At 31.7% G+C, this 27,412-nt stretch overlaps 1 protein-coding gene across 1 annotated transcript; it reads left to right on the top strand.

The window, feature by feature from the left end:
• The first annotated feature begins 6,603 nt into the window (after nt 1-6,603).
• LOC144837131 (uncharacterized) lies at nt 6,604-24,694 on the top strand. Its single transcript, XM_078692140.1, has 21 exons — nt 6,604-7,105; nt 7,576-7,626; nt 9,037-9,196; nt 9,520-9,605; nt 10,184-10,230; nt 10,495-10,588; nt 11,241-11,395; nt 12,460-12,549; nt 12,753-12,932; nt 13,134-13,388; nt 14,455-14,646; nt 15,033-15,227; nt 15,456-15,761; nt 15,965-16,036; nt 16,667-16,880; nt 17,412-17,450; nt 18,424-18,489; nt 18,851-18,889; nt 19,412-19,451; nt 23,133-23,158; nt 23,430-24,694. Exons 1-21 carry the CDS (start codon nt 6,604-6,606, stop codon nt 23,600-23,602), a joined length of 2,982 nt encoding a protein of 993 aa, XP_078548266.1. The 3' UTR covers nt 23,603-24,694.
• The last annotated feature ends 2,718 nt before the right edge of the window (nt 24,695-27,412 follow it).

The raw sequence follows: 27,412 nt of genomic DNA, 5'->3' as shown, positions 1-27,412 counted from the left end.
ACCATTCACTGTGGCTGCTGTGTACAATCTCACAGTGTGTTGATTGACTTGGTACTGTAGACCATGCACTGTGGCTGCTGTGTACAATCTCACAGTGTGTTGATTGACTTGGTACTGTAGACCATGCACTGTGGCTGCTGTGTACAATCTCACAGTGTGTTGATTGACTTGGTACTGTACACCATGCACTGTGGCTGCTGTGTACAATCTCACAGTGTGTTGATTGGTTCAGGGACGATTTGGCCCTGAGACGATTCGGCCCGGGACTATTCGGCCCACTTTTGGTGGGACGATTCGGCCCACTTTTGGGCCGAAACATCCCACTTTGTGGGCCAAAACGTCTCACTTTAGACCAAATTCATTTTTTTGGGTATTTATCGAGTTTTTAAAGGTGTTTAACAATCCGTATTTTATTGATATTGACAATTTTGATATAATATATATAATAAATTACTAAAAAAACGTAATTTTATATTCAATTTATTACTTCGAAAACCTTGTTTATTTCGTGCATTCGCCAAGCGGCCAACAGAGGGCGTAACTTGTTTACATCGTTGGCGTGACTAAAAATTGATCATTTTCGACAATGTTTTCAAAATGTTTGCTTTATTGCATCTTTATCCCTAGTAGTACTACCCCATAGTCTCTCTGGAAATAAAGTTTGGGGAAAAGGCTTATTTTATGCTTATAAAATGCATATCAAAGCCGATAAATTTAAGTGTGCCGAATCGTCTCAGGGCCGAATCGTCCCGGGCCGAATAGTCCCAGGGCCGAATCGTCCCGGGCCGAATCATCTCAGGGCCGAATCGTCCCGTTACCTGTTGATTGACTTGGTACTGTAGACCATGCACTGTGGCTGCTGAGTACAGTACATGCCATATCTGAATTTCCTCAACTCAGAGGATGAATGCCACTATACATTTATGATACAGTATTTGTCACAATTGTGTGCATTAACTATTATTACATTATCAGATTTGTGATTTGCGATAGTATGTGTACTGACAAGTATCGGTCATCTATTATCATATCAATTGTGTGGTAAACTTGATGTTGTCTTATGATTACCTCATCCTTTGGAAGGGACATAAAGTTGTGAACAACATAAATACACATTTTATATGTCAAGTAGGATAATTGTAGGTGCTGTACTATGGCTACTGTAAATCTGAATTCAGTTTCCAGTTACACCGTCAAAAATACTTTTTCTTTTTTGTTTTTGTTGACATTAATTTATTGTGCCTTAAAAGTTTAATTAGTTTAAAAGAATATTAGTATTTCTAATCTACAGTATACTACAAAGGATTGTGTTTTGTTCTGTGTTAGATTGTGCACATAAGGCATTGTTACCTCACAAAATAAAACTGATAGGAAATTTAATTTCATTATGCAATTATTTTATCTTAATTCGTCAGTAAAACATTTTTTCATGGCTTAGACTTTAGAGCACTCTTCATACTAATGAAGATTTGGATGTATAAGTTTGGATGTTTTAGACTTCAAGCACTCTTCATACTAATGGATATTTGGATGTATTTGGAAGTTTCATTCGATTAAAGATGTATTGTCCCTTTGTGAAATTCCAAAAAAATAAAAAATAAAAGATTTTGAAAAAAAGTGGGTCATTTTGAAGTATCATAATAGTCATTAACTTTCACCAAAAATTAGTCGAAAAAAAAATCATTTAACTGAAATACAGACGTTTTTTGGTTTAAAAAATAACTTTGACTTCCAGTCAAAGTTTTCGATCAAAACATATCTCATAATGTAACACGCTTATTTGGCTACTCTGTATGCATAATCATAAAACTTCCTCGCGGTCTGTGTGAGAACACCTTCTCAACCGTGAAGAGTTGTAAACAATCCTAATTAGCATCATGCATAATGTATAATCATGGTTTCAAATCTTTGTTTACGTTCGCTCGCGATGATTTTCCAGAAGAAATGTAATCAAGTTAATTTAGCTGTTAATTACGTAAAATTGTTGTTTTTGGCTCAAATTTTCGACTTAAAGTGAATAACTTTAACATTACTTTGATATGGCCAATTTAAATTTAGAATATTCTGACCTTCATTTTTTTGTGTTTCAAGGGACAATACATCTTTAACAAATGTAACATGCATCTGACAGTTGACAAACATGTTGTGGTTTTAATAAATAAAATAATTTATTATATATATAGGGTAAATTACACAGAAAAAGTCATGTGATGATGTGTGTTTACCTAGTCCTTGTTTACTGTACACTTTCTTCACCTTGGCTAGAAAACACCAGGGCAATTTTCTGTCATTGTTCTCTTTCAAGTTTAGACACACAAGTGATTATTAATTTCCAATAACCTATCAAAAACTGCGTTTGTGAGTTTGTTCTCTGTTGATTTAAAATCTTTTATTTTCTATTGAATAGACTGACATGCAAGACTGATTAGGAAGTCATGTGACATACAGAACGCGGCAAAGAGGGTGTTGGCATTTTGCATAACAATAAACACCTTGTAGGCTGGTAGCGTCCATTGATGTACAGTAGGGCTGTACAATCCCATTGCTGGACCAGTGGATGGAGGATTCTTTTACAGACAAATAACATCATTTTATGGTTACCTACAATTATTTATGAATTCATTAGTGTGATGTGAGTTATATATATTTTTAAATTTCATTATAGTAATTTGGCTTTTAAGCTAGTAGAGCTTGTTGTATGAAGGTTTAAACATGGAGCTATAAATAATAGCTCCATCAGTGGTCTAGAGCTAGTAGTAATATTACAATACAATGGTTCATACAACAAACAGTAGCTAAAACATATTTTGGTTTATAATCCAGCAGAAATATGTTGTGTGAGAATAAATGCTGTTTTAAATGTCTTATTAATTATTTTTAATTGTGGTTTGCTGTCTTTAAATTAGCTTTTGATTGCCATGTTTATACTGAGACTATCTTACCTACTGTAACAAACAATATTATTTATGTAATTATTAGAATCAGGGACGTTTCAGATCAGTCATAGAGGAAACATTTAAATAGTTTTTTCCTCCATAGACCAAGATCCCACAGTTAGGAAAAAAATGGTTGGTAGTTTGCAATAGTTATACAATTTGAAAAGAATGATTTTTAAACTTAATAATCAAATATTTATTATATGGTTTACAATTTTTATAAAAAATTTGATTTTCTCATTGTGAAAGTCATATCTTTACAGTTGTTCCACTACTTTCACGCTAAGGTAAAATTTTCTTTCGCAAAATTTGCGAAAGGTCGCCTATTTTTTTTTGCGAAAAATTGAAAAGTCTTTAGCAATTTTTTTTTTTGGGTAAGTGCATCAAATAAATATATAGATTGTTGTCTTGTATTGTTTTTATCTTTATTCATTCAAAATTTCTGATTAAAATACAAATAAATCATGACCGCATTAAAATATGTTATCTACTGCAGCCTCACCGGCCTGACGCGATACCAGTCGCCACGGCTATAGCCTATAGGAGGCCTATTCAATGGTTGACTATATGCCATGTATGTATGATCGGCGTCAGGCCTCTATTAATTATCAGCATACGCAGCCTGACTGGATAAAGTTTTTTATCACACAATATAAAATAATAAATAGTTTTCAATTGTGTTTTATATGCTTCTTATTCACTCGCGAAAACATTGTAACACACACCACAAACAAACTACGACGTCGGAATGTCCATGCAGCATGTTTGTTATTGCGCAATATTTTCATCTATACACATGCGCAGTTTGTAAAATAAAAATAAATTCTCCTTAGTCAGGAGCGTGTAAATTTATGCGATTTACAACTACTAGTCTGTACAATTAATAAGCCTCCTTAAAGAAAACTTGTTTAAATTTATTTGAATGACGTGAAAAAAACGTCGTTGATGGCAAGTAATGCTACATCGCTGTCACTTATTATAGGCTGGTGACGGATGGCGGCGAAGTCGTTGTGGTTTACATAAAACTTTAATATTGAAGCCTAAGCGGACGAAGTTTAATTTTTTAAGGAAAAATTATTTTCGCAAGTTTTGCGAATGATATAATTTTTTTTCCCGCAAATTGACAACTCCAATCGCAATTTGCGAAAACGCGAATGGTTAGCGTGAGCATAGTTCCATTGTGTGTAAAATTCCAACTATGTTTGTTGGAAATTTATTATTCATTTAATTGTGCGTTGTTTGTTTATGCTTATTATAGAATGACATTTAATGTGTGCATGTTAATAATTTTATATAATCATATTCATTAAATCAGCCATTTAGTTAGGGAATATCTTGATTTTTCTGTGAAAAAATTATTAACATATTTGTTAACATATATTGTTTAATAAAGCATATTACTCCCCTTTTTTCTCCTTTTCCATGCCACCTAGATTTTTTTAGATCTAGTTTAAGTAGGGCAGGAGGCGCCCAAGTCCGGGATGACCGAGACACAACTAGTGCTGTCCGAGGTTCAATTAGACTGATCTCTGGTTAGTGACGAGAGCGTATCCCCTTACTTCGGTTTGGGTTTTATTTTTGGCATGGTTGGAATCCCTTTAATCGTATTAGTTTGTGTACATCGCTTAGAGGTTTCACAATATTAGGAGCTACATACATCCAGGATATTATTATTATGATTATGTTCAGTTCTACATTTGGCCCATCTATCAGATCAATGCATTTGGCTACATAAGGCCTTGTATTAGAAATATATCGGGTAAAACTGTGGATTCCAGCCTATCTGTGCAACCCTGATCCTTAAGGAACCCATATGGATTTGCCAAAATGAACCAGGAGTAACCTCTGGATTCTCTATGGCCATACATGCCCTTTATTGGAGATACATGGATATCTGGATGAAACTGTTTGTCTTATAATATGGATTCGACCATATGGTAAAAAGCTATTACATACGATTCTTAAGGAACTCATATCGATTTGCCCAAATGAACCTTTTGGGTACTCTATGGCCTATAAATTGGCCTTGAATCGGAAACATGTAGATCGAACTGTGGGTCCCTTGCATTGGTCTATATGGGAAAAAGTACTCAATAAATCTCTAAGGTGGTCTGCAGCTCAAATTTTAACTTTTGTTGAGACATATTAACACTGTATTATGTTGTCCAATAACTTCTGACCATTCTGTAAATATTTCTTTAAATTATGATATAATATTATATGTTACCAAACAACCACCACACACCCCACTCCCCCACCCCGCCCCAACACCTCTTTGAATTAAAATCCATCCCGAGAGGCTCCTATGTACTTCTTGTATAGTTATTATTATAAACAATTTGCGCTTAGTTCCAACTCTCTATGCCATGTCATTATTTAGATGAGAAAAACAAGTCAAAGGTTAAAATTTCATAAAAAATTGGTGATAGAAGTAATACTAGAATATATAAACTATAAATTTATGTCAAAGGTCAATAACCACACTTCCGGTCATTTTCAAGCAAGATCTTCTGTTAAACTGAATATAAATTCACATATTGGGAACAATTTGCTCCTAGTTTTAATTCTCTCCGACCTGCCGTTACTTAGATATGGCGAAAAGAGGTCAAAGGTCAAAATTGCTGGAAATGGGGTTTCCGGTCAATTTTACAAAAAATTTTCTATTAGAACTAAATATTAACATATACATTGTGAACAATTTGACACCAAAATTAACTCAATGCAATATAGCATGTTGTATGAAAATAGTGGCCATTTTGTTTACATGATAAACAGTACAGAGTACATGAAAAACATGATATTTCTCAGTTTTAGTCTCAATAACTTCAATCTACACCCATGTCCACAATCAACTATCAAATGATTCAAATTTTTTTACACATGATCATTATATTGGAGAGATATTTTTAGAGAAGTTTCGTTACCATTGAGTGCTACCTTAATTTTTTTTTTCTGGTGTAAAAAATATAATTTTTTTGTTTTTTTGGAAAAAATACTTATAAATTAGTATTAATTGACCAAAATTCATACTATAACCCAATATATACCTGCATAACTATATATCAAAATAAAGATAATTTAGTAAGCTATCATTTGATACTAAATAAAATGAGGTACATTCAAAATTCACAACGTTATTAAAACAATAACAGGCGTATCTCTAATTTGACACCAAATGACCTTTGACCTCAAAATGACCCCCTTTCCCCAGGTCAAAATTCATGGAGGAATTTTTTGGGATGACTTGGGATGCATTAGAACATGAATCCACTGAAAAACCTTTGTTAATAATTATTTCACAGATTGGCATTTTTTTGACCTAAAATTCCCTAACTAATTGTAAATATAGTCTAAATGTACAGTAGGTTCATTTACATTTCATCAAATAGTGTTTAAGTCTATTATTTTTTATGAAAAATCTATTTTAATGAAATACCTAGTTTTGTAATATAATTTTTCGAAAAATCTTAGATATTTAAAAAATATCCTATAATTTGTTGCAATGAGTTACAAATTATATTATTATTATCATTGCTTTTAAATTTGACAAAATTATATTAAAACTAACAAAATATAAATATGATAAGGATAATGTGTAATTTGTTAAAGCCGAAATAATATAGTTCAGTCTTGATAATTGCTTTTGCAGAAAACGGGAAGTTTTTAAATGGAGGAAGATTATGATGAATTTCATAGATTCATACGTGATTTACGTCAACAGTTTGATGGCAACAGAATACGTTGGATAAAATTCTGTCTATTTGGCATGTTACCTATTGATAACCTTTGTAAACCAGAAGTGCATGCTCTCGAACTATTCTATGACCTACGAGACAATGGTTATATTGGACCTAATAATGTTAATATATTATTAGAAATTGCCACATTATCTGGATTAAAGAAAGCTGAAGATCTTGTACTTCAGTATATTAGAGATAATAATGTTGAAAATAGTGATCAAGAATGGATATCACCACAGCGTAAACAGATGTTTAAAACTTTACGAAATGTTGGTCTAGATGAGTTAAAGAGGGTTATTCTTCACAATGACTTTGAGAGATATGAATACACCAACATTTGGGATGTAGTAATGAGATTAGAGACTGAAGAATATCCAGATGTATTTGACAATCTTCTTCAAATTTTACATCCCACGAATGAACCACAGGGTATTTATAGAAAACACATGTCATGATTTTATTTTATAGATCGTTTGTACTGATGTCACACTTTTTCCATAATACTTTAGTGAGCCACCATCTTAGTGTGAAAATAAAATTAATATGTGATATCATATGTGCAAACAATCTATATCATATTATTATGAAATATTTAAACCAGTCATTAACACTCTTGTAAATTCTGTAAATATATTTATTAAGATTTAATTTGTTAATTAAATTATATATTTTTTTTTTCAACTTTTTTTTTTCAACAAAGGTAGCTCTAACAGCTGTACTACTACAGTACAGCTGACTTGAAGAGGCACTCTTAAAACAATATAAATATATCCATTCAAACATAATACCATTATCATTTATAAATACTTTTTAATTAACTCGATTTGATTGTAACCCAAATGATGTATAATAATAATCAAAAGTGTGGATATTATAACAAATATAACTTTTTTCCATAGAAATTAGTAAGGATGAAGAAGCATTGGGTTCTAAAAATCAACCAGATAAAAGTAAGTAACAAAAGAAAGATGAATCAAGTTATTCTCAATGTTTCTTTTTTTTTCTCATCCTTTTTTTAAGATGATCCACAGTTGGTGGATCACCTGTTGTGATTGTTAAGGATCTTTTTCTTTAAACAATATTGACTTTCCTTCCCCCCCCCCCTTTTTTTTATCAGATCTTTATACCAATATTTTGTTTGTCATTGATCTGTAAAATGGCATAGGTATAGGCAAAAAGATCCTTAGTTGTGCACCTGACTTAATAATGATAAATCAGTTATTTAAGCATATTTCTAGAAACTTTTTGATGAGTCATATTATTGATAACTTTAAAAGTCTGCTAGGCCTAGGCTATCTATTATTACGATCAAACCATATATTGTGGACAATGTTTTCAAACATTAGTATTTAGGAGAATAGTAGTTTAGCGGACAATAATTGGAGGAGGAACATATTTTGAGGGGATTCCCCTCACCTTTACAATTATTAAAATAAACTGAACCAAGGCCACCCAGGAACATCTTATATTACTACAGATTTTTCCCTTACTGTAATTCCGAAGTAGCTTTGGTTTTTTTTGTATCAGTTTTTTAATTTTGTTGATGTTTTAGTGACGTGTATATTTTTTTCCAATAAAAATAATTCCATACACACAAACTAAACTAAACATTAGTATTTAGGAGAATAGTAGTTTAGCGGACAATAATTGGAGGAGGAACATATTTTGAGGGGATTCCCCTCACCTTTACAATTATTAAAATAAACTGAACCAAGGCCACCCAGGAACATCTTATATTACTACAGATTTTTCCCTTACTGTAATTCCGAAGTAGCTTTGGTTTTTTTTGTATCAGTTTTTTAATTTTGTTCATGTTTTAGTGACGTGTATATTTTTTTCCAATAAAAATAATTCCATACACACAAACTAAACTGTGGACACGTACAGTATCGTAATTATTTAGTATTCTATCAATTAACTTCTTATGAGGGGACCATATAGATGTGCTCATAAACCAAACAAACAATCCTAATATTTCTTGGAGAGCCGGGCTTCTATATAACATTACAAAAAAGTCCTGTAGCACCACTTTTTTTAAAAAAAGGCTTATTTCAGGATGCTCTTAGAGTCTTACCGCTCAACAAGCAAGATTATTACTGGAGTTATGTTTTCACCCCTGTTTGTGTGTTTGTGAACTGAACAGTCACACAGTTTTTATCTGAATCTCACCATACTTGGACACAATGATCTATGCCCCACTCAGAGTGCCTCTAGTTATTAATGTTGCAAAAATTTATATTTTCTAATAAACAATAGAAATATCCAAAATACTGAAATGATGAATGCAATGACAATGCATGTTTGATTGTAGATTTTGCTTTATTTATACCAAACATTCTAAAATCTTATTCAATTTTCAGATATTCCAACTGATATTGCTGCTCGTGAATTAGATTTTCAGAAAGCATACAAAGAAGCCTTGAATGGAGGATCCGTCAAAGTCAATCTTGGAATGCTTAAAGTGATTGGACAGGAAGGAGTGGGTAAAACATGCCTCATCAATGCCTGTCTTGGAGAAGAGTAAGTACTAGTTTAGGACAGTGAAATGAACATTACAAAATATTTGTGTTGTCAACTAAGAATTACAAACCAGCCAACTTTTATTGATTTGTTTTTGATAAACTACTACTTTTCTAAATATTGCAGTAATAGATCTAACAATAGTTGAGTAAAAACGTTTATTAATACATAAATCGGTTACTACATTAATCATAACACCATCAAATTGTTATTTTGTACTTGTTGTTAAATAACTTATATAACTTCCTAAATGTATAATTCATTACTAATAGTAAAGGAGGAAATTACATTTTACAATAAATAATTATGCTTACTTATTTCAGATTTGAGAAAGATCATGACATTACAGATGGCATAGACGTGATAAGAACAGCAAGTACAACATGGACTGAGGCTAAAACTGATAGTGGTAAACATGAATAAATTTTGTTACTCTTCCCAATATATATATATGGAATACTCTTCCACAATCAATCAAGAATGCCAATTCTATTGACATCTCCAAACAGTTGCTGAAAACCCATCTCTTTCACATAGCATATGAAATGACGTAATTTCCACCTTGTTTCGAGCCTTGTGGTCGTAGCGCTTTAGAGGAAATTTATTTTGGTTAAGCGCTATACAAAAGAGCATTATTAATTATTATTGTGTAACATTATTATCATTAACCTCATCATCATAGACAACAACAAGCCCACAATGAAATTGAATTAAAGGTATAGATGTAGAATGGAATTCAATAAATGCATACAACTGTAACATGGTGTCAACAGTCATATTTTCACATTACACTTTACAATTGTTACTCTATGATCTCTTAGCACGCAAGCTATGTTACATTGTTTGATACTGTGAAAGTCATTGATTAATGTAAAATTACAATTGTAATTTTACATTAATCAATGACTTTCACAGTAGTAAAATATTCAAAGTCACATATCAATGTATGTACTGAAATAATATGTACACATTGTCTTTTTTCTACAGGTAATCCTTCAAAACAGTATACAAAAATGGTCACTGACAAGTTAAGAGTATGTCAATAATAATAATAATAGTGTAATCAAAACATAAAATCAATAAATTATTAGTACCTATACTTTTCTATTATTGCAAACCAGTCACTTACAGGAGGCTTTCTTTCAATCCTTTTATAATCCAATTTATTCTAAATAATAATTTGGTTTTGTTTTTGCTTTTCATATTAATTGTTTCTCCCTTTCTGATTTTAGACTTTGGATAAGCAACATTGTATTTCTTTTGTATATCCATTTATTGTTTTTTATTTTATGTGTCAGATTGACATGAAACGACCTACAGATGATGATGACTACAATAATGATGAAAACAAGGATGACAAAAATGATGACAACAATGATTACAAAAATGATAGTATGTAACTTTCCCTTAGTGAAAACACTAATAAATAAGTGTTGCAAATATGAATTTCTGTCATATTAAGTTCATAGTTATTTGAAATAATTATTAATTAGATTTTCAAAATCAATGTAACTAAACAAGTATAAAATTATGTTAATTAGATTTATAACTTAGAGGCAACCTATCTATGGTGATGGTAATTTGGAGAAAACACGGCGGCGGCCATCCCACTCCTAGACATAGTCCACATACGCTGTACACGCAGGCTTGGTGGACATGTTTCTTAATTAGCAAAGTTTTAAAAAAAACACCTAATTAAAACCTTAAAAGGGGCTTACAAAGATGCTTATTTATTTTTTTATGAATCTAGAAGAATCAAAGTGAATTTGCAGTCTACACCTACTATATAATATACATAAATATATATTGGGCTTATACAAATATGCAGATTAATATTTTGTATATATTACCGTATCCTTTCATATCTACCATCCCCCTTCGCTTTCCGTCCCGGTGCGAAAGCTCATTATGATGATAATGAAGACAACTATACTCATAGTAACTTTTTAACTGACTGATTAACTATGATGAATTAAAATGTTTGAAATAATGATGCTTGTTTACGCCGTTTGTGGAATGACCAAAAAACTTGTTTCCACTACAGGTGCTGATGCAGCTACTCAAGCTGTTCCATTTGATACAGATCAACAATTAGATAAAGATGTAATCAAGAAAGTTGAGGAAAATAAGGAGACGTTGGAAAAAACATTCAACATCTGGGACCATGGGGGACAATTAATATACCACGGTCTACATCGGGTAAGTAGGTTTCTGTATAGACTAACATGATTGTATGGCCAAGGTATAGTTTGCCTTTTTCCCACTGTACTGTACTGTACTGCATAGTAATATATATATAAAAATTTGCGCCATATTCAAGAGTTGATGTAATTATCAAGAGGGGCTAATAAGCATAGCCTAGCCTCGACTCCGTAAGTAAGTAAAAATTTAATATTAGATTCTTGTCATTTGATTGGAGGATTGTGGGTCACATGATATTCAATAGACATGTACTATTAAACTTTTAAGTCAGATTGCATATTCTTATGTTACACAGTGAGCAACCGAAACATGGGTCGCAAGAATAGACTGCGTGTTAAAAAATCAATCTTGTCACGCCGTCTATAGTTGCTCTACTCCACGTCCATTGCTGTCTTCTTGAATAGTTTAGGCCTTGGCCTAGCCTCTTGTTAAAAGTATAACACACCTACTTTTAACAAGAGGCTAGGCCATTGAAAAAGCAGAACTCTTAATTTTAGACAGTGAGTAAAACAATTAGACACATACAGCACACACTACAGGTTAATGAAATGTGATCAGTCAACAATAGCCTCTTGACGAGTGTGTGGTTGTTCACTGTGTAAAATATGCGCAAAACAAAATTGCAGTACTCACACACATATAATGACATTGTACTCTTGATGACATCATTAGGAGAGCAATAGAACATTTATTTATATCATGTGACCCATAATTCCCCAATCAAATAAAAAGAATCTACTTAGGGTCGTTATAATATACAAATAATGAATGTTTATAAGTGCAATGTATGGGAAAATAATGGTAAAAGATTTCATCTTTCACTAATGAATTTTGTTGTTTCATTGCATGAATATAAAATATTCATTATTTGTATAATAATAATTACCTATATAATATTAAACATTTTCAGTAACTTTTCGCCACGTTATTATCAAAGAATTTGTATATGAAAGTCTTTATTATATATTAAGGTCCACATACAATTTAAAATAATATTTGTTCATATGTTGTCAGAAGGCCTTAAACAATATTAATCAGTCAATATTTGAATATTTTTGCAGATGTTCATGACACTACAAGCACTATACATTGTTGTGTTTGATCTTAGTAAACCCTTGGATGATCTTGCTACTTTCATTGATTCAACTGGAGTAGGTATTTCTAGAACATGGCAGCAGTAAGGCATTGTGATTGAACAAGTCTTCTAATTTATAAGAACATGCATTTTATGCATTAAGAACAGTTTGACTCTTATAAAAGATTTTATTTAATACCTTCCAAATAAGATGTAGTAATGAATGCTTTCAAAAACTAACCATTTCAAGTTTAACTGAGGTTAAGTGTTCTTTTACAGGAAATGTGTAAACATCATTGGACCAATCTCCAGTTCATATTATCTTACATCCTGTCAGTTTATTCTCATAGTCGTATTGTGGAAGAAGATGAAGAGAATGAAGTTCACAAACCAACTATCCTTATTGTGGGAACACATAAGGGTAAGCTTGGTGAGACTGAAGAACAGCAAAATGTTGAGGTTAATGCTTCTTTTTTTTTTCTACATTATTAAAGATAGCACCAACCAAAGATACATCGCTGCTCTAAAAGTAAATTTAACAAAAATTAGAGTACATATTTATTACTTAGCCATCACATAAAAAGTTTTTTAAATCTTACTTAAAATAAATTACAGAATTGACACATTCATATATAGATGTAAATCTTTATTTACAAACAGGCAGAAAAGATGTTTAAAAAGATTCAAGATGTGCTTAAAACAAAACCATATGGAAAACATGTGTACCAATATTTTGCCATTGAAAACAACCAACCAACTACAGATAAGAGCTTTAGTGACCTCAAACAAGTTATTGATGACCTTATGAAAGCTTTAGAAAAGGAAATTCCTTTAAAGTGGATGCGTTTTCGATGTGGACTAGATGATCTAAGGAGAGAAAAACAGCCCTCCTTTTCTTTGTGTTCTTTAGAAGAGGTAAATGTTATTTTTTATCATTCTTCAGAACATTTTTGAAAATAATATTGTATAGAATAAACACTTTCAGTCAGAAAGTCACAAATATTTATCAAGTATCTATTAAAAAGAAAATCTAAATATAATTTTAAAAATGATCTTTATACTGGAATTTGTCAAACCATTTAAATAACAATATTCAAGATCATATTTTCATCTTTTATATATGTTTTATTTCTAAATTGTTACTAAATACTGACCTAATAAGTGAAAAAATTGCTGATAATTGCTTAGTTTTTTTTTTCGTGCCACTATCAAATAACATTGTTTTTAAAACATTCACAAAAATAAAGAAAAAGTATACTTTGTATAATTATTTATTATTACATCAATTAATATGAATTTTAGCATTTACCTAAATACTAAAAATTATTGGTTATCCTCCCTAAACGAAGTTAGTATGTAATACTGTATACTCAAAACAATGCCGGTATGGTTTCTTATTTGAAAGGGTGATGCTGGCAATATGTATTGTCAGCCAGAACATGTGGGTACCCCTGTGAGAATGATTGCTGTTTTTGTGTCCATGTCTTGCTATGCAAGAGTGTGTTATTTTTTAGTCAATTCAGACATTGTACATTCAATCAACATCATTTCTCTACTATTTTATCATACTGCAAAGAGGAGTATACTAGATTCCTGTCAAGACAGTGAATGGATACGTGTCGGAAACAATTCTTGCATGAACACTTCTCATTGCCGGTGTATAATAAAAATAATATCCATAATGTGTGCTTTATATAAATCTATTTTGTCACCTAATAATATAAAACTGCAAAAAAAGTGAGCCAATCCTTTGATATAATATGTCAAACTTTATTTGTTTATGCTTAAAGTTAACATATATTGTATCAAACTTCTTAGTGAACCCTTTTGTTTATTTTTGTAACATTTATTTATATTCACTACACTGGATTACCAAAAAGTGTTATTTACTCAAACAATTTATGCTGTTGAAGACAAAAATAATGTTGCTATTTAAATATATACCTACATTTTTTAATCTGATCACCACTAATTTTTAAAGCTCAAAATGCTGGCAAGTAATAATGGTATTGACAAAAAAACCAAATCAGTTCTGCTTATATACTTGCACGATCATGGTGAAATTGTTTACATGCCTGATAACGAATTACTAAGCAATAAAGCAGTGTTAGATCCAATGAGACTGGTTGAAATTGTTACTACATTTGTAACTGTGGTTCCCTCAAAAAAACATGTAAGTAGACTCATGATGTCTTGCATTTGAAAACGTGTTGCAGTAACATAGTTACTCCTGTTCTGTGTTAAATTTCTTGCTTAAGATGTTCTATATATAAGTATGCTGGAAGGCATCATTTGCAAGTGACTGTAATTTTGTTTTAAATTTTAAAGAAAATAAAGTTTTAATTATGTTACTTTCATTGTATTATAATTGAAAAAGTAAAAAGCACAGCAACAGACTACTGTAATTTCACAACGATAATACTGCATTATACATTTACATTTATTCATATTATAAAAGTTTACTATATTTGTTGACTATTTCCAACATCCTTCCTGCCTCCGTCTTGATTCCCTCCTGCCACTCTGTAATAAAATCACAAAATATCAATTTTTTTTTAGTTCGGTATGTTTAATGAATCTTTTGATAAGCTTGACAAAGGCATACTGGAAGAAAAGTTGTTGCGAAAATTATGGAGAGATAGTAAAGTTGACAAAAGAAAGAATTTTAAGTTTCTTGTAGCACTGATGATTCAATTAGGTTTCATTTGTGAGAGAAAGACAACCAGCAGCCAAGATAGGGCAAATACATCTACAGTAGGTTTTGTTAAGTTATCTTTTCTAACATGTTTTGCATAAGATTAGGAATTTATAATTGGGCATTGTAACTTAAAAAGGCTTTCAGTTAAACTAAACAAAATGTCTAATAATAAATTAAAGAAAATTAAATACATAATATAATGAAACTTAAAAACAATGCAAAGTAAGTAAATTCCGTTTGCTTAAAAGAATCTAATTGGATTGTTTACGAATCCTCATTTTCAGGGTTCAGTTGTAGAGAGATCATTTTATGTGCCACTACGCCTTGCTTTCAAGACAGCAAGTGATAAAGTGAGTGCAGTGCCTGATAAATTTCCAGCTATCAGTATCTATTACGACTTTGAGGGATATCTGCCAGATGTATTGTTTCCATATATGATCATTGATTTCCTCAATAAATTTCAAAAGAAAGGAGTTGATCCAATACTCTCATGTAATTATGCTGAACTTTACTTCGACCAATATCATGTTGTGACTTTGTCTCTTGTCAAAGTTGTCACTAATGAAGATGAGCGAAAGTTTTTGTTAAAGGTACTACAATCTCTTGTGAATTTTCAATAAATATTACCAACTTACTTTGAATTGATAGAAGTTGATTAATCAAACACAAAGCAATGTTATAAACATAAACAGCTGCAAATATAATTTATTTTAGTTTGTAACACTGACTTTCTGTATTTTATTTATTTTTGTTGGAATTCAAATTTAATTATCAAAACATTTTTTTCCTCCAGGTGACTATTAAAAGAACACCTACTCTTAAGGAAACAAGTACCAAGGAACCTTCATCTGAAGCATGTAAAGAGGTATGTTATGATCAGGTAAAACAGAGCACTAAATGATATTTATGGTTTTTATTTATTTTTTGAGCAATCAAAATAGAGGTTTAATAATCAATTTCATTGTATTTTACATTATAATTCTGTAAATTTGTATTTTCAATACATAACAGAAAAAAGGCAGTTGATGCTTAGATGTCGCAAATCTCTACTTCCCATTTTCATCTTTTTCACACATAAATTAAAAGGCCCAGGAATGTGAGATTTGGACCTATAATATTGTAAATGTGAGTAAGTATATGTGCAGTGCAGCGGACTCAAAACCTTAACAAGTTTCTGTGTGTTATTGTAGTTGGCTTTATGTTTTTGAAAATCAATATCCAATGTATATTTTTAGGTTTTTTTTACAATCCAAAAGTCATTTGACATTTCAATCAGTATATTTGATCATCCTCAGGATTGAAAAGTCCTCAATCGTGAGGTATCAAAAAATCGAAATGTCAAAAAACTCAACAGTTCTTTATCAAACAAACTATATTTACCACAAACTTTATATCAACATATTGATTTCACCATGCAAACCTTTAAACAATATACTGTGTCTTAAAGTGTCACTTGGCTTTATGTTGGTAATCAACATTCAATTTGTATCTTTAGGTTTTGTTAACGATCCAGAAGTCATTTGAACCTACTAAAGATGGTGGTAGAAGAGGGATTCAATTTGAGAGATGCATACTTTGTGAATGTAGTAAAAAATCAAAAAAGAAGCACATTCAAAATCTTGAAGATTTCCAGTATGAGAAGTTGACATGCACTAAAACTGGCAGGTCTGTTACGATGGATGTTAAACGTTACAAGCGGCTATTTGGAGGTGAGTAACAAAAGAGACAATTAACTATGGTAAACAGTGTGAAACAATTAGACAGTCAGTCAGAAACTGCTAAACAAGATTATAATAACTTAAGGTTCAAATGTACAATAATATACACATAATGAATGTTTATGAGTTGGATGGTGAGAATATTTCAAAATTTGAAAGATTGACTGCTCTATTTTTAATGAGGCAGAGCCGAAATACAAAACATTCATATTTGTTTTATAACACACCTACTCTTATTCAATGTATCTATCGTAAATCATTGACGAATACTTGGCCATGAAGCCAGGCCATTTAAAGAGGCAGTGCTCCAAATTTGGACGCAGAGTAGAATATTTATACATGACATGAATTAAAAAAATTCTCAAATTGTTTATATTGTTTATAACTGAAAGTGTGTTAAAGCATCATTTGGAATTAGCCCTAACTAACTTGTTTATAAAATAAACTTGCATTCATGACTGTGTTTGAACTTGTGATACGAATTTGTATATCATCTATTGAATGTATTATTATATTTTTCAGTAAATACAGATGTTGCTGGAACATCAAGTTCAAACCAAGGTATGTTATGTCTATTATTATAATGAAGTAAGTCAATTAAGACAGAAAAGGATTTTGTGTTATAACCAATTGCATAATATATGGCCATGCTGTATGTAGCATGTTTAAATATATGCCTATAAAATAAAGGAAGAGCATATCTTGTTGAAAATAGACATCTCATTTTGATCATTTTTCTTTTACTTTCTCTAAAATTATTTTAACACAAAAACATGATATTGATAATTAAGATAATGTAATGAGTGCGAGTAGTTTTACTGTAGTTTTTTAATTAATATATTAATTATATATACAGTAAATATAAAATTATTATAGTGTTTCATTTATTTATAATCTTAAAACAATGATTATGATTTCAACAATAATTCAATAATAATTACATTATTGGCTGGGGCTATCTATCTGACGTTTTCAAGACTGATTTAGGGATTGTTTTTTTATTGATGACCATCAGAATCTCACACACAAAAACAACAGCTTCAGTGAATGCAGCTATAAATAATAAATAATTTTTTTATAGCAATTATATATCAAAACTGCATATACTTATGACTGTGGTTGAAAGAAACTGCTTATAATCATTGACTGCTTTTTCATTGTTCAGTATATTTATATCTCTCGCCTCGCGATCCAAACGGAAGCCACATGGCTGTGTGCTGAATACGTAATTGAAAAGTTTCGTTGTATTCAAAAGTTAAGAGCGCTACTCCATGTTGATCACACAATGTTCATTATTCACGTGACCATTTATTAAAATAATATTTTTTGCAACTTCACTAATCTAGGCCTGGGCCTAAATGATAAACGATTGGTCAGGTAACATGGCTGTTAAATTTCAGTGGGGGTGGGGGCTAAAGCCTGTTTAGCCCCCATCTAAATTTAAATATAAGCAAGTGATAAATGATACATGATGATGAAACTGACTGGAAATCATGTTTCTTATGATTTAACCAGCAACTTTAATCTAACACAGGTGTGCCTTCTGGTACAGATACAGCTTCAGGTGCAGGTGCAGATTCAGCAGAAGCCACTCTGCAAGGTAACAACATTAAAAAAACTGGTATTATTAAAATTTAGATGTTTTGCGCCGTGGACAATTTAGAAAGAAATATATTGAATTTTATTGAATATTGAATTTCTAAAAATATTCTTTAACACACTGTATATATAGGTATATATAGGTAAAAAGCATTTTTAGCAACTTTTTTCATTTTTAACTGTTCAAAAGTAGATGGCAAAACTAGATAATTAACTTTCAAAATGACGTTAGTAGCAATATATTATTGTTTTCTTGTTTATCAGTGTTTGACTGCTGGCTATGTAGTGTTTACATTTATATCCTATGTAACTGTTACGTCTTGAAATATTTGTGTTTTAATCCATGATACATTTTCTTCAAGGTAATTCAGTGATCATTAATTTACTGCCCAGTCCAGAAGGTATGTTGCATCATGTATTTCATTCTTTTCATTTATTTATTTGACAGTAAAAATGAAAATAATTGAAGCAGGAAAAAAAGTTTTAAATAATATAAAACTTATTTCCATTTGGGACCCTAACAATTAGAATCTACAAAATATAACAATTGATAAACATTGATAATAAATTGCAAGCTCAAGAAAACAATAACATACTTATAATATTAACAATATACACAAATACATCAAATATCGTTGGTACAAAGGTGAACTTTCAATTTGGTTTTAAATGTGTATGTGTTTGTGATTGGTTTGATATCCTAGGGTAATGAATTCCATGTCTTAATAACATTGTAGTATAAGCTAGATTGTGCCCTGTGCTACTAACATGTGTTAACTTAATGTACATTAGTGAAATAGATTAAACCTAAATTGAGCCAGATTATAACCTTTGACTCCATATGCATGGCTATAGATCCTTCTTTCAGGCAATGTATAAACAATTACTGTACTCAACTGTTTAACTGTTGCTTGCAATTACAGGTATTCATGCTACTTCAAGTTCAGACCAACGTCGTAGCAGGTAAATATTTTTTTGATTAACACCACTCTCTTATTACCACACTCGCACTGTTAAAATGTAATTACAGATTTGTTTTAACTATAGAGATACATCCACTAGCATATAACTCCTATTTAGGGTTGTCCCTTGAATATAAAAAAATCCCCCTTTTTGTTTCACGGGAAAAATTGTATAATTGTTTTCACTAAAAATGTGTACAAATGTAGTAATATATATATATATATATATATATATATATATATAATGTACTAAGTGAGTGAGTGGCCCAGTGGTTAAGACAGTGGAACCGTAATACATAGCCATAACGGCAAGGGTTCGAGGCTCATTCACTTTATGGTTCTGGTGGTAGAACAATATATAGGTCCAGTGTACACATCTGGCTCTTGTGCACTTTAAAGAACACAGGGGTGGCGCCAGGATCTTTCCGATGCGGGGGCTAAATTCCCCGACGGGGGGGCTATGCGAGTGAAGCGAGCTTCACTTGGCTGGGGGCCAGGGGGGCCGCCAAGGGCCCCTGGTAGGGGGAGGGGAGAAGCCCCCGGAAGCAACACGTTATAGCGTAATTTTAGGCCGTTTTAATCAGATTTAGGGTAGCCAATTTTTTCAATTTTGTATGGTACATAAATAAAATACTGTGTGAAAAACACATTGCAAGAGGTCCGGTACGATGACTGTGTAAATCCATTCTTTCAAATTTAAAAATGAAGTTTTTAAAGTTCAATATGCCTATCATAGAAAATATACGCGAACGTAAAACCTACCCACGGACCAAGAGGTATATCGTTATAATCACAGAGACGTAGGCAGGTTGCTGTCTGGGGGTGCAAAAATTGTAAATGCGCGAGATATCCATGGTCTGATCTGTAAGAAAATTTTGAAAAATAGAGCTGCTAGGTCCCCGGAAATTGCAATTATACATTGATATATAAAACGAAATTACAAGTCTATAAAGAACAAGCCCACCGAGGTTGAGATGGATGGAGCTAAGGACATTTAAACAACTAGAGTTGTTAGGTCCCCGGATATTGGATTATAGTATTTCGAAAAAAAGAAACAAAATATATAAGGCTCCAGGACCAGCCCTACCATTAGGGTTGAGCTGCTAAGAAAATTGTGAAAAACAGACCTGCTAGGTACCTGGAAATTGCACTTATATAGGCCCATATTGATAAATGAAACGAAATTATAAGTCCACAGAACCAGAGCTTAGAAAATTGTCAAAAATAGAGCTGCTAGGTCCCTGCAAAACATTGAAATATGAAACGAAATTATAGGTCCAGCCCACCATGGTTGGGGTGGAGCTAAGAACATTCTGAAAAATAGAGTTGCTAGGTCCCGGAAATTTAACTTATTATACTTCGAAGCATAAAACAAGATATATACCGGTACGTCTCCAGCCCTACCATGGATATAAAAAAAAAAATAGAGCTCTAGGTTCAATGCACTGACTGTATATTGTACATCGAAATATGAAACAAAATGTACGGTAAGTATACATGACCAGCTCTATAATTGGGGACGGTTGAGCTAAGACAATTTTGAAAACTAGAGATGCAGGTCTTCAAAAATTACACCTATACTTAACAAAAATTCAGACATAGAGGCCTAAACAAGTTACCCTTTTTACCTTTTATTTGGAGGGGAATGCGTCCACAAGCGTAGACCATTTTCCGTCGGGGAATTTCGATGTACGAGCAGTTCATGACGTACAGGACATTGGAAATGTAATAACTTAACTATAAGATGTTGGCTAAACGAAAATGGCATGTTTTTTGTTTAGTAATGTAGGCCGAGCCTACAGTGAAAAACGTCTATTTCAGGTTCAGGTACCCCACGGTAATCGTAAATTAAAAAATTGAACATATATAAGATAATTCGTACCCTTTTGCTGTCGATACACAGTACACGACGTAACACATCAGTAAACTTCGCCTGGAAAGTAACTACAGTACACATTCTGGTCCCTGGGTGGAACATGATATCACGCGTAAACCGCAATGGGCCGGGCCCAATGTTAAACGATTCGTACAAAGGGACACCGCCAGACAAGTGCATACCTATTGTTTATTAGATCGCTGGCAATAATGCATGCATAATAAAGTGTAATAGCCCTCCGACGTACTTAACAAAAATGGAACTTCGCGGTTTTCTAGTCGCTGAAGCTACGAAGTGAACGCGAATGATTTTTACTTTATATTATATTCCGCGACGAAAAGTACTCGCGTTCCCCGACGTGGGGGCTAGGCTCCCCGACGAGGGGGCTACAGCCCCCGTAGCCCCCCCGCTGGCGCCACCACTGAAAGAACATAGTACATCTTTCGAGACGAATAGGGGTTACCCCGGTGTACTAGTATACACACACACAGCAACTGTCACATACAGCCACTTATCTAGGGAACCGCACATCCTTTAGGGACAAATGAATAAATAGAAATAAACAAAAATACTTACTGCTGTATGCATGTGATGGTGTTTCTGTGGTATCTCCACTTGTCCTAGTATTACCTATATTTAATGACGGAATTGAAAAAGTAAAGTTGTTCTTCCAACAAAGAAAATATTCTCTCCATTCAATGAATACACAACTTTTATTTTTGTCTGTTTAATCCCTACTGTCTTAAAGCAAGTTATATAATCACCACAAAATTTACCATTTCAACCTTGAATTTAATGTCAAAGGCAAGGTGACTGGAAGAATGGCTTCGCTCAAATTTTCAATTATTAGGTTTTGGTTGGATTATTCATTGGTCCATCTCGTGACACAAATTTTCTTGTTTCAGAAAAGACTGGTCATCCATTAGTGTCACTTTAAATGTTCAAATAATATCATTTTAAAACAAAATCAATTTGAAAATAAATTTATCACGATGACATCAGTTCATTGCTTGGAAGATGTATTATACTTTGTATCTGAAGTCTATTCAGAGAATATGTTCCAAAGGGCTTGTTTCTTTTGCATAGTGGCGAATAAACCGTTTGTTTAGACTGACCGCATTTCTGCTAAATTTGTGCTTTTAAATAACTGTTTAAATTGGTGGTTAGTCGTTGACGAAAACAGTTAACATTACCCAAAATGCAATGCAATCAGGCAGTCAAACATATAAGATTCTATATATACTAAAATAGCCATTATTTTGCATTGCAGCTAAGTTTCACAGCAATAACCAGTTCAATGGCGTTCTAGCCTCCAATCGTTTAGGTTTTTTGCTGTTATTTTAACATTGCCATTTATAAATGCCGGTTAAAACCGGTTATTGCCATTTCTGCTGCCAAGAAATTTGGGGTAATTAATTCACACATTTTTTTACAGCAGAAACAGGTCCTAAAATTATTAACTGTTGTGTTACTGCATTTAAACGGTTCAATAATTTGTTAATTATTATTTCACACCTAAGAATATATAAAATATATTATAACGATTGAGAGTACAGTATTGCATAGTCAGCTTTTTGTAAATTTATTATGTGTTTAAATACCAACATCAATGCGAGCTGTCTAAAACCTCTCTACTGTTGCCAAAATCTGAGAGGCAACTTTTTGAATGTCTTAGCCTTCCACATTCGATGCAATTATTTGTTGAATGGAGTTTACTCCATTTATTTAATAGAAAATCAATCAAACTTCAAAATTCAACAACATTCATTAGTTGTATACTAATTTTGTGTACATCTTTATTTCTAGGCTGACCAAAAAAGAAATTTGCAAAGGTAATTTATTTAATTTTTATATGTTATCCTAGATCTAAACAAATTTTATTTCTATTCAACTGAAAGAAATAGATTTTCTTCACCATTGGCTTTATTTATTATATTGCAACCATTTTTTGTGTTTTTTTTAAATTGATAGATGTATACTGTGGTGTTGTAATTTTAGCCAATTTTTATTCTGGATATTAATGAAACAAATTCATAATATAAAACTGTAATTCAAACAAAACGGGGAACCTTTTTCATAAAACAATTTCTCCTTTGATTTCAGAGTGTATTATTCTGACATTTTGTTTGCTTTTGGTCATAGTCATGGCAATTTGGATACATAAATATGAAGAAATAGCAGAAATTGTCAGTAGCATAGTATTGGCTGTAACTTTGGTTGGATATGGCTACCATATATTTAGAAAAATACGCTCTTATTATCGGAGACAGCGATGAAAAGAGTAGTTCATGTTAACTGCCTTAACTGGTAATTCAACCATCTACAAGAGAAAAGACATTAATAACTCTCTAACCATCAGCGCAAGCTCTGTGGTTCAGAGCTATGAATACCAGGCTGTTGATCTGGTGGTAAAGTGTTCTCAGTATGTACTTAGTATAAAGTAAAGTTACGTCAGAGTAATGCAAAAATCTGACCAGTTAAAAACGACATTATTCAACTACAGTAGCTATATTATTATGTATTGTTTGTTTGTATATTTGTCTATGGAAAAGTTAAAAGAATTAATCAAACTTTGTCATGATGATTCTAAAGAAGTTAAATTTGGGTCAAAGGGTAAACTTTGCAGTTGAGCTTGACAGCTATAGACAGTAGTCCAACTCAATCAGGAATGCCAAATCACTCGCCACATTCAAACTCCTCAAATCCCACCTTTTTAATTTGCATTTTCAACATTAATTACTTAGTGCATTTTACATTTTTTTTTACTGTTCAGCGCTTAGAGGCACCCTGCATTTTGCGCTATATAAATTGAACATTAGTATTATTATTATTATTAAATATAAGAAATAATAACTCAGTAATTAAGTGTGTTCATTTTATTTGGCACATCATTACTTATCAGAGGCTTTATACATAGGCCTATATAATCTAGTATTCATAGGTGTGTGTTTGCTAACAGAAACCAAATCGTACGGCAAATGCACAGACCATAGACCCCGCTAACTTGCAAATTGTAATGCAAAAGACAGGACACTAATTTCAGTTTGGCATTTAAAATTTGCCATTTTTGTGAGGCCTGATAAATGATTATGATGACAATGATAACATTTATTTTTTACTCTTCTTTTTTGAGGCCTCACGCACTACATTTATTTCTTCCATATACAATCCAACTTGTTGGTAAAATGAAAACAATGTATTTTTATAAACATTTCCTTTTTTTTAAAGCGTTTTGACATACAGACTGTTTTTTTAAAACGTTTTGTTTTTCCAATTATTTCATATTTTTATATGTTCTTAATAGAGTGTATTTACATACAATATTAATTGTATAGAATAAGTTTTTTACATAAATAATAAAGATGCTTTTCTTACTCCTGTGTTGTAATTTGTTTTATGTCTCATGGTAATGAGTTGCTTAATTCTTGATCATTAACTTTTATTATGAATTTAAAAGTTAAAAATAACTTTATATGAAAAAGTTGCTTAGAAAGAAATAGGCTCCCATGTTTAACAACAGCAACCAGAATTTCCCACTTTACACAATTTGTTGTGAACCGTAACACAATTTATTGTGGACAGCAACACCATTGGAAGCACAAAATCAAAAATAAAACTGGATATATAGTTGCACAAGTTGAAATTTCAATTTTTAAGGACAAATTATTTAGGGGAAATTTTTTTAATGAATGTGCATTAAAAACAAAATATACACACTACAGGAGCTATTGTTAAAGGATAAAAATATATTATAAATTATAAAAATATAATATTGTTATCCATCATACCATAGAGAAATAATTTTACCAACCCGGAGTTGTCCTTTAAAAGTTCTTTGATGTTGCCGCGATGTCTTTTTAATTTAGACTTAAACGTTGATTTCGCCCTCAATAAAGTTTCTTTTCAACTACGTAAACCAAAGAATATAAATAGGTATTTAAATGTGTGCGACTCTTTGAAGTGTAGCGAACACAAATGGTAATTCCTATATAAATAAGTCATAGATTTGTTTTTTACTTTTTCAAGTCTGCAATTTTTAACCTATTCAGCACACCTAAAAAAAATGATTCATAATATAATAACAATAAATATAATAATAATCATGCCTTGCTAATGCTAACATATAGTGCGCGCTGTGTATTTATGCATCAATCAATTAAATTATTCTAAATAGAATAATTACGATGTTACGATAATTGAAAGTTTGTATTTTTTATTTCTCGTTATTTTTATTCCAAAATTGTTACGTTTTTTAATATAAATTTATCATAATCATACAAATAAATAATTGAATAAATACCTAATAATTTTAATACTAGCCTAGGCCTTGACCTAGCAATTGTTAATACTATATTTAAATTATAATTTTATTTTTAAAAATGTATGTTGTTGTTTGAGTAATTAAATATTCAATAATTAAAGTCACTAGCCTATATAAACCTACAGTTTATACTGACTACACCAAATATTAAACTAGATTTGAACTCGTCACGTTGACGAGTTAGGCTATCGCCCAACGCATCGTAACGAACAGCTGGAATGCATAAAAATCGTTTAATAAGTGTCAACGGTATTAGCATTGTAAACGGTTTAGTTGACGGTTATTTTTTATTTTACACCACTCACGTTTATTCAATTGTTTGAAAATGATGACCTTTTCAAATTAAAAAAAAAAGTTCATAAGTCTAAAGAGGAATTGTTTTAGTAATAAAATATTGAAAATTGGAAGAAAATTGATAACGTTTACGCGGTATGCGCTCTATTGAATGTGACGAACTGTGTCGAAAGAGACAAAATCCCTATATTTTACATTTGTGTGGCCATACGATGACGTCACAACAACCCAGAGGTAAAAATTTTGCATGAATTCATATCTACAACATATCTGCTTACATATTAAGTTAAAAAAATTGGAGAGCTATAATCGATTCAAAATAGGCATATTTTTACACAAATTTGCATAAAATTACCAATTTTCAAGCGCACGATTTTTAAAGTTTGACGTGCACGTGTGTCATTATTTTGCATTCATAATTCATCAAATATGAAACGTCACTACGGACGAGTTAGGTTATCCGCAGCGCAAAGGCCACGTCATACGTTAGAATATTGCAAACAGAAAAACGATTATGCCATTAAAACAATTTCAGTGTGCTCTCTATTTTGTGTCACGTCTAAGTATATACAGTATACATACTGTATACATACTACATACTGTGCCGTATAGGTAAAAATAAGTGATCAAAGTTATTTACGCTTTTGAACATGATGACGTCATCACAATTTTAAAAATGGTGAATCATGCGAATGGTAATTGATTGACCTAGACAATATAAAAAAAAATGGGGAAATGGAATACGGATAAGTGGAGATGCGCTCTATTAAATGTGATAAGCTATGACGAAAGATACAAAAATCATATATTTTATATTCAAGTGGCCATACGATGACGTCACAATGTCCGGTTAGCCATATTGATTCATGATTTGATATCTACAACTCATCAACTTCCAGAATCTGTAATTTTAAAAAATGTCACCACGTAGTTTGAAATCTATGACATTTTAAAAAAAGGCATAATTTGACAAATTTTTGAACTTTTTCATCAAAAACGCGCGAAAAATTGTTCAATTTAACGTGCTCGTATGACGTGATTTTAAGTCAAAATTGTTTGAAAGTTGGTAAAATTACTAGAAAAGGTTGAAAAAAAAAAAATCAAGCAAAAAAAAAATGATGTTGCGCTACGTGCGCACGCGCGCATAAAAAATTGCGCACGCGTCTGAATTTTTGAAATGCTCAAAATGACATGAAACGCGTAGAAAGTTGATTAGAAATTGATTTTTCGCATTTTGAAATTTTAAACGCGCGTGCGCGCGTAACTTTCTGTGAAACATGCCATTTTTAATCCATAGAAAGTTTGCGCATGGTATGACTTAAATTTTCACAAAGTTTCAATACAAAATGACTTTTGGTTTTTAATCTATGATCAATCATTGAAATTCATAAAATCGCGCGTAACTTGCGCTGCGCGACTCGAAATTCATAAAACAAAGTTTCTTGCACATTTACAGCTACAGGTCAATCTT

Source organism: Antedon bifida, chromosome 3, assembly GCF_963402885.1.
Source record: "Antedon bifida chromosome 3, ecAntBifi1.1, whole genome shotgun sequence".
Lineage (NCBI taxonomy): Eukaryota > Metazoa > Echinodermata > Crinoidea > Comatulida > Antedonidae > Antedon > Antedon bifida.
The sequence above is the reverse complement of the archived record's forward strand: the minus strand, read 5'-3'. Positions and strand labels throughout refer to the sequence as shown.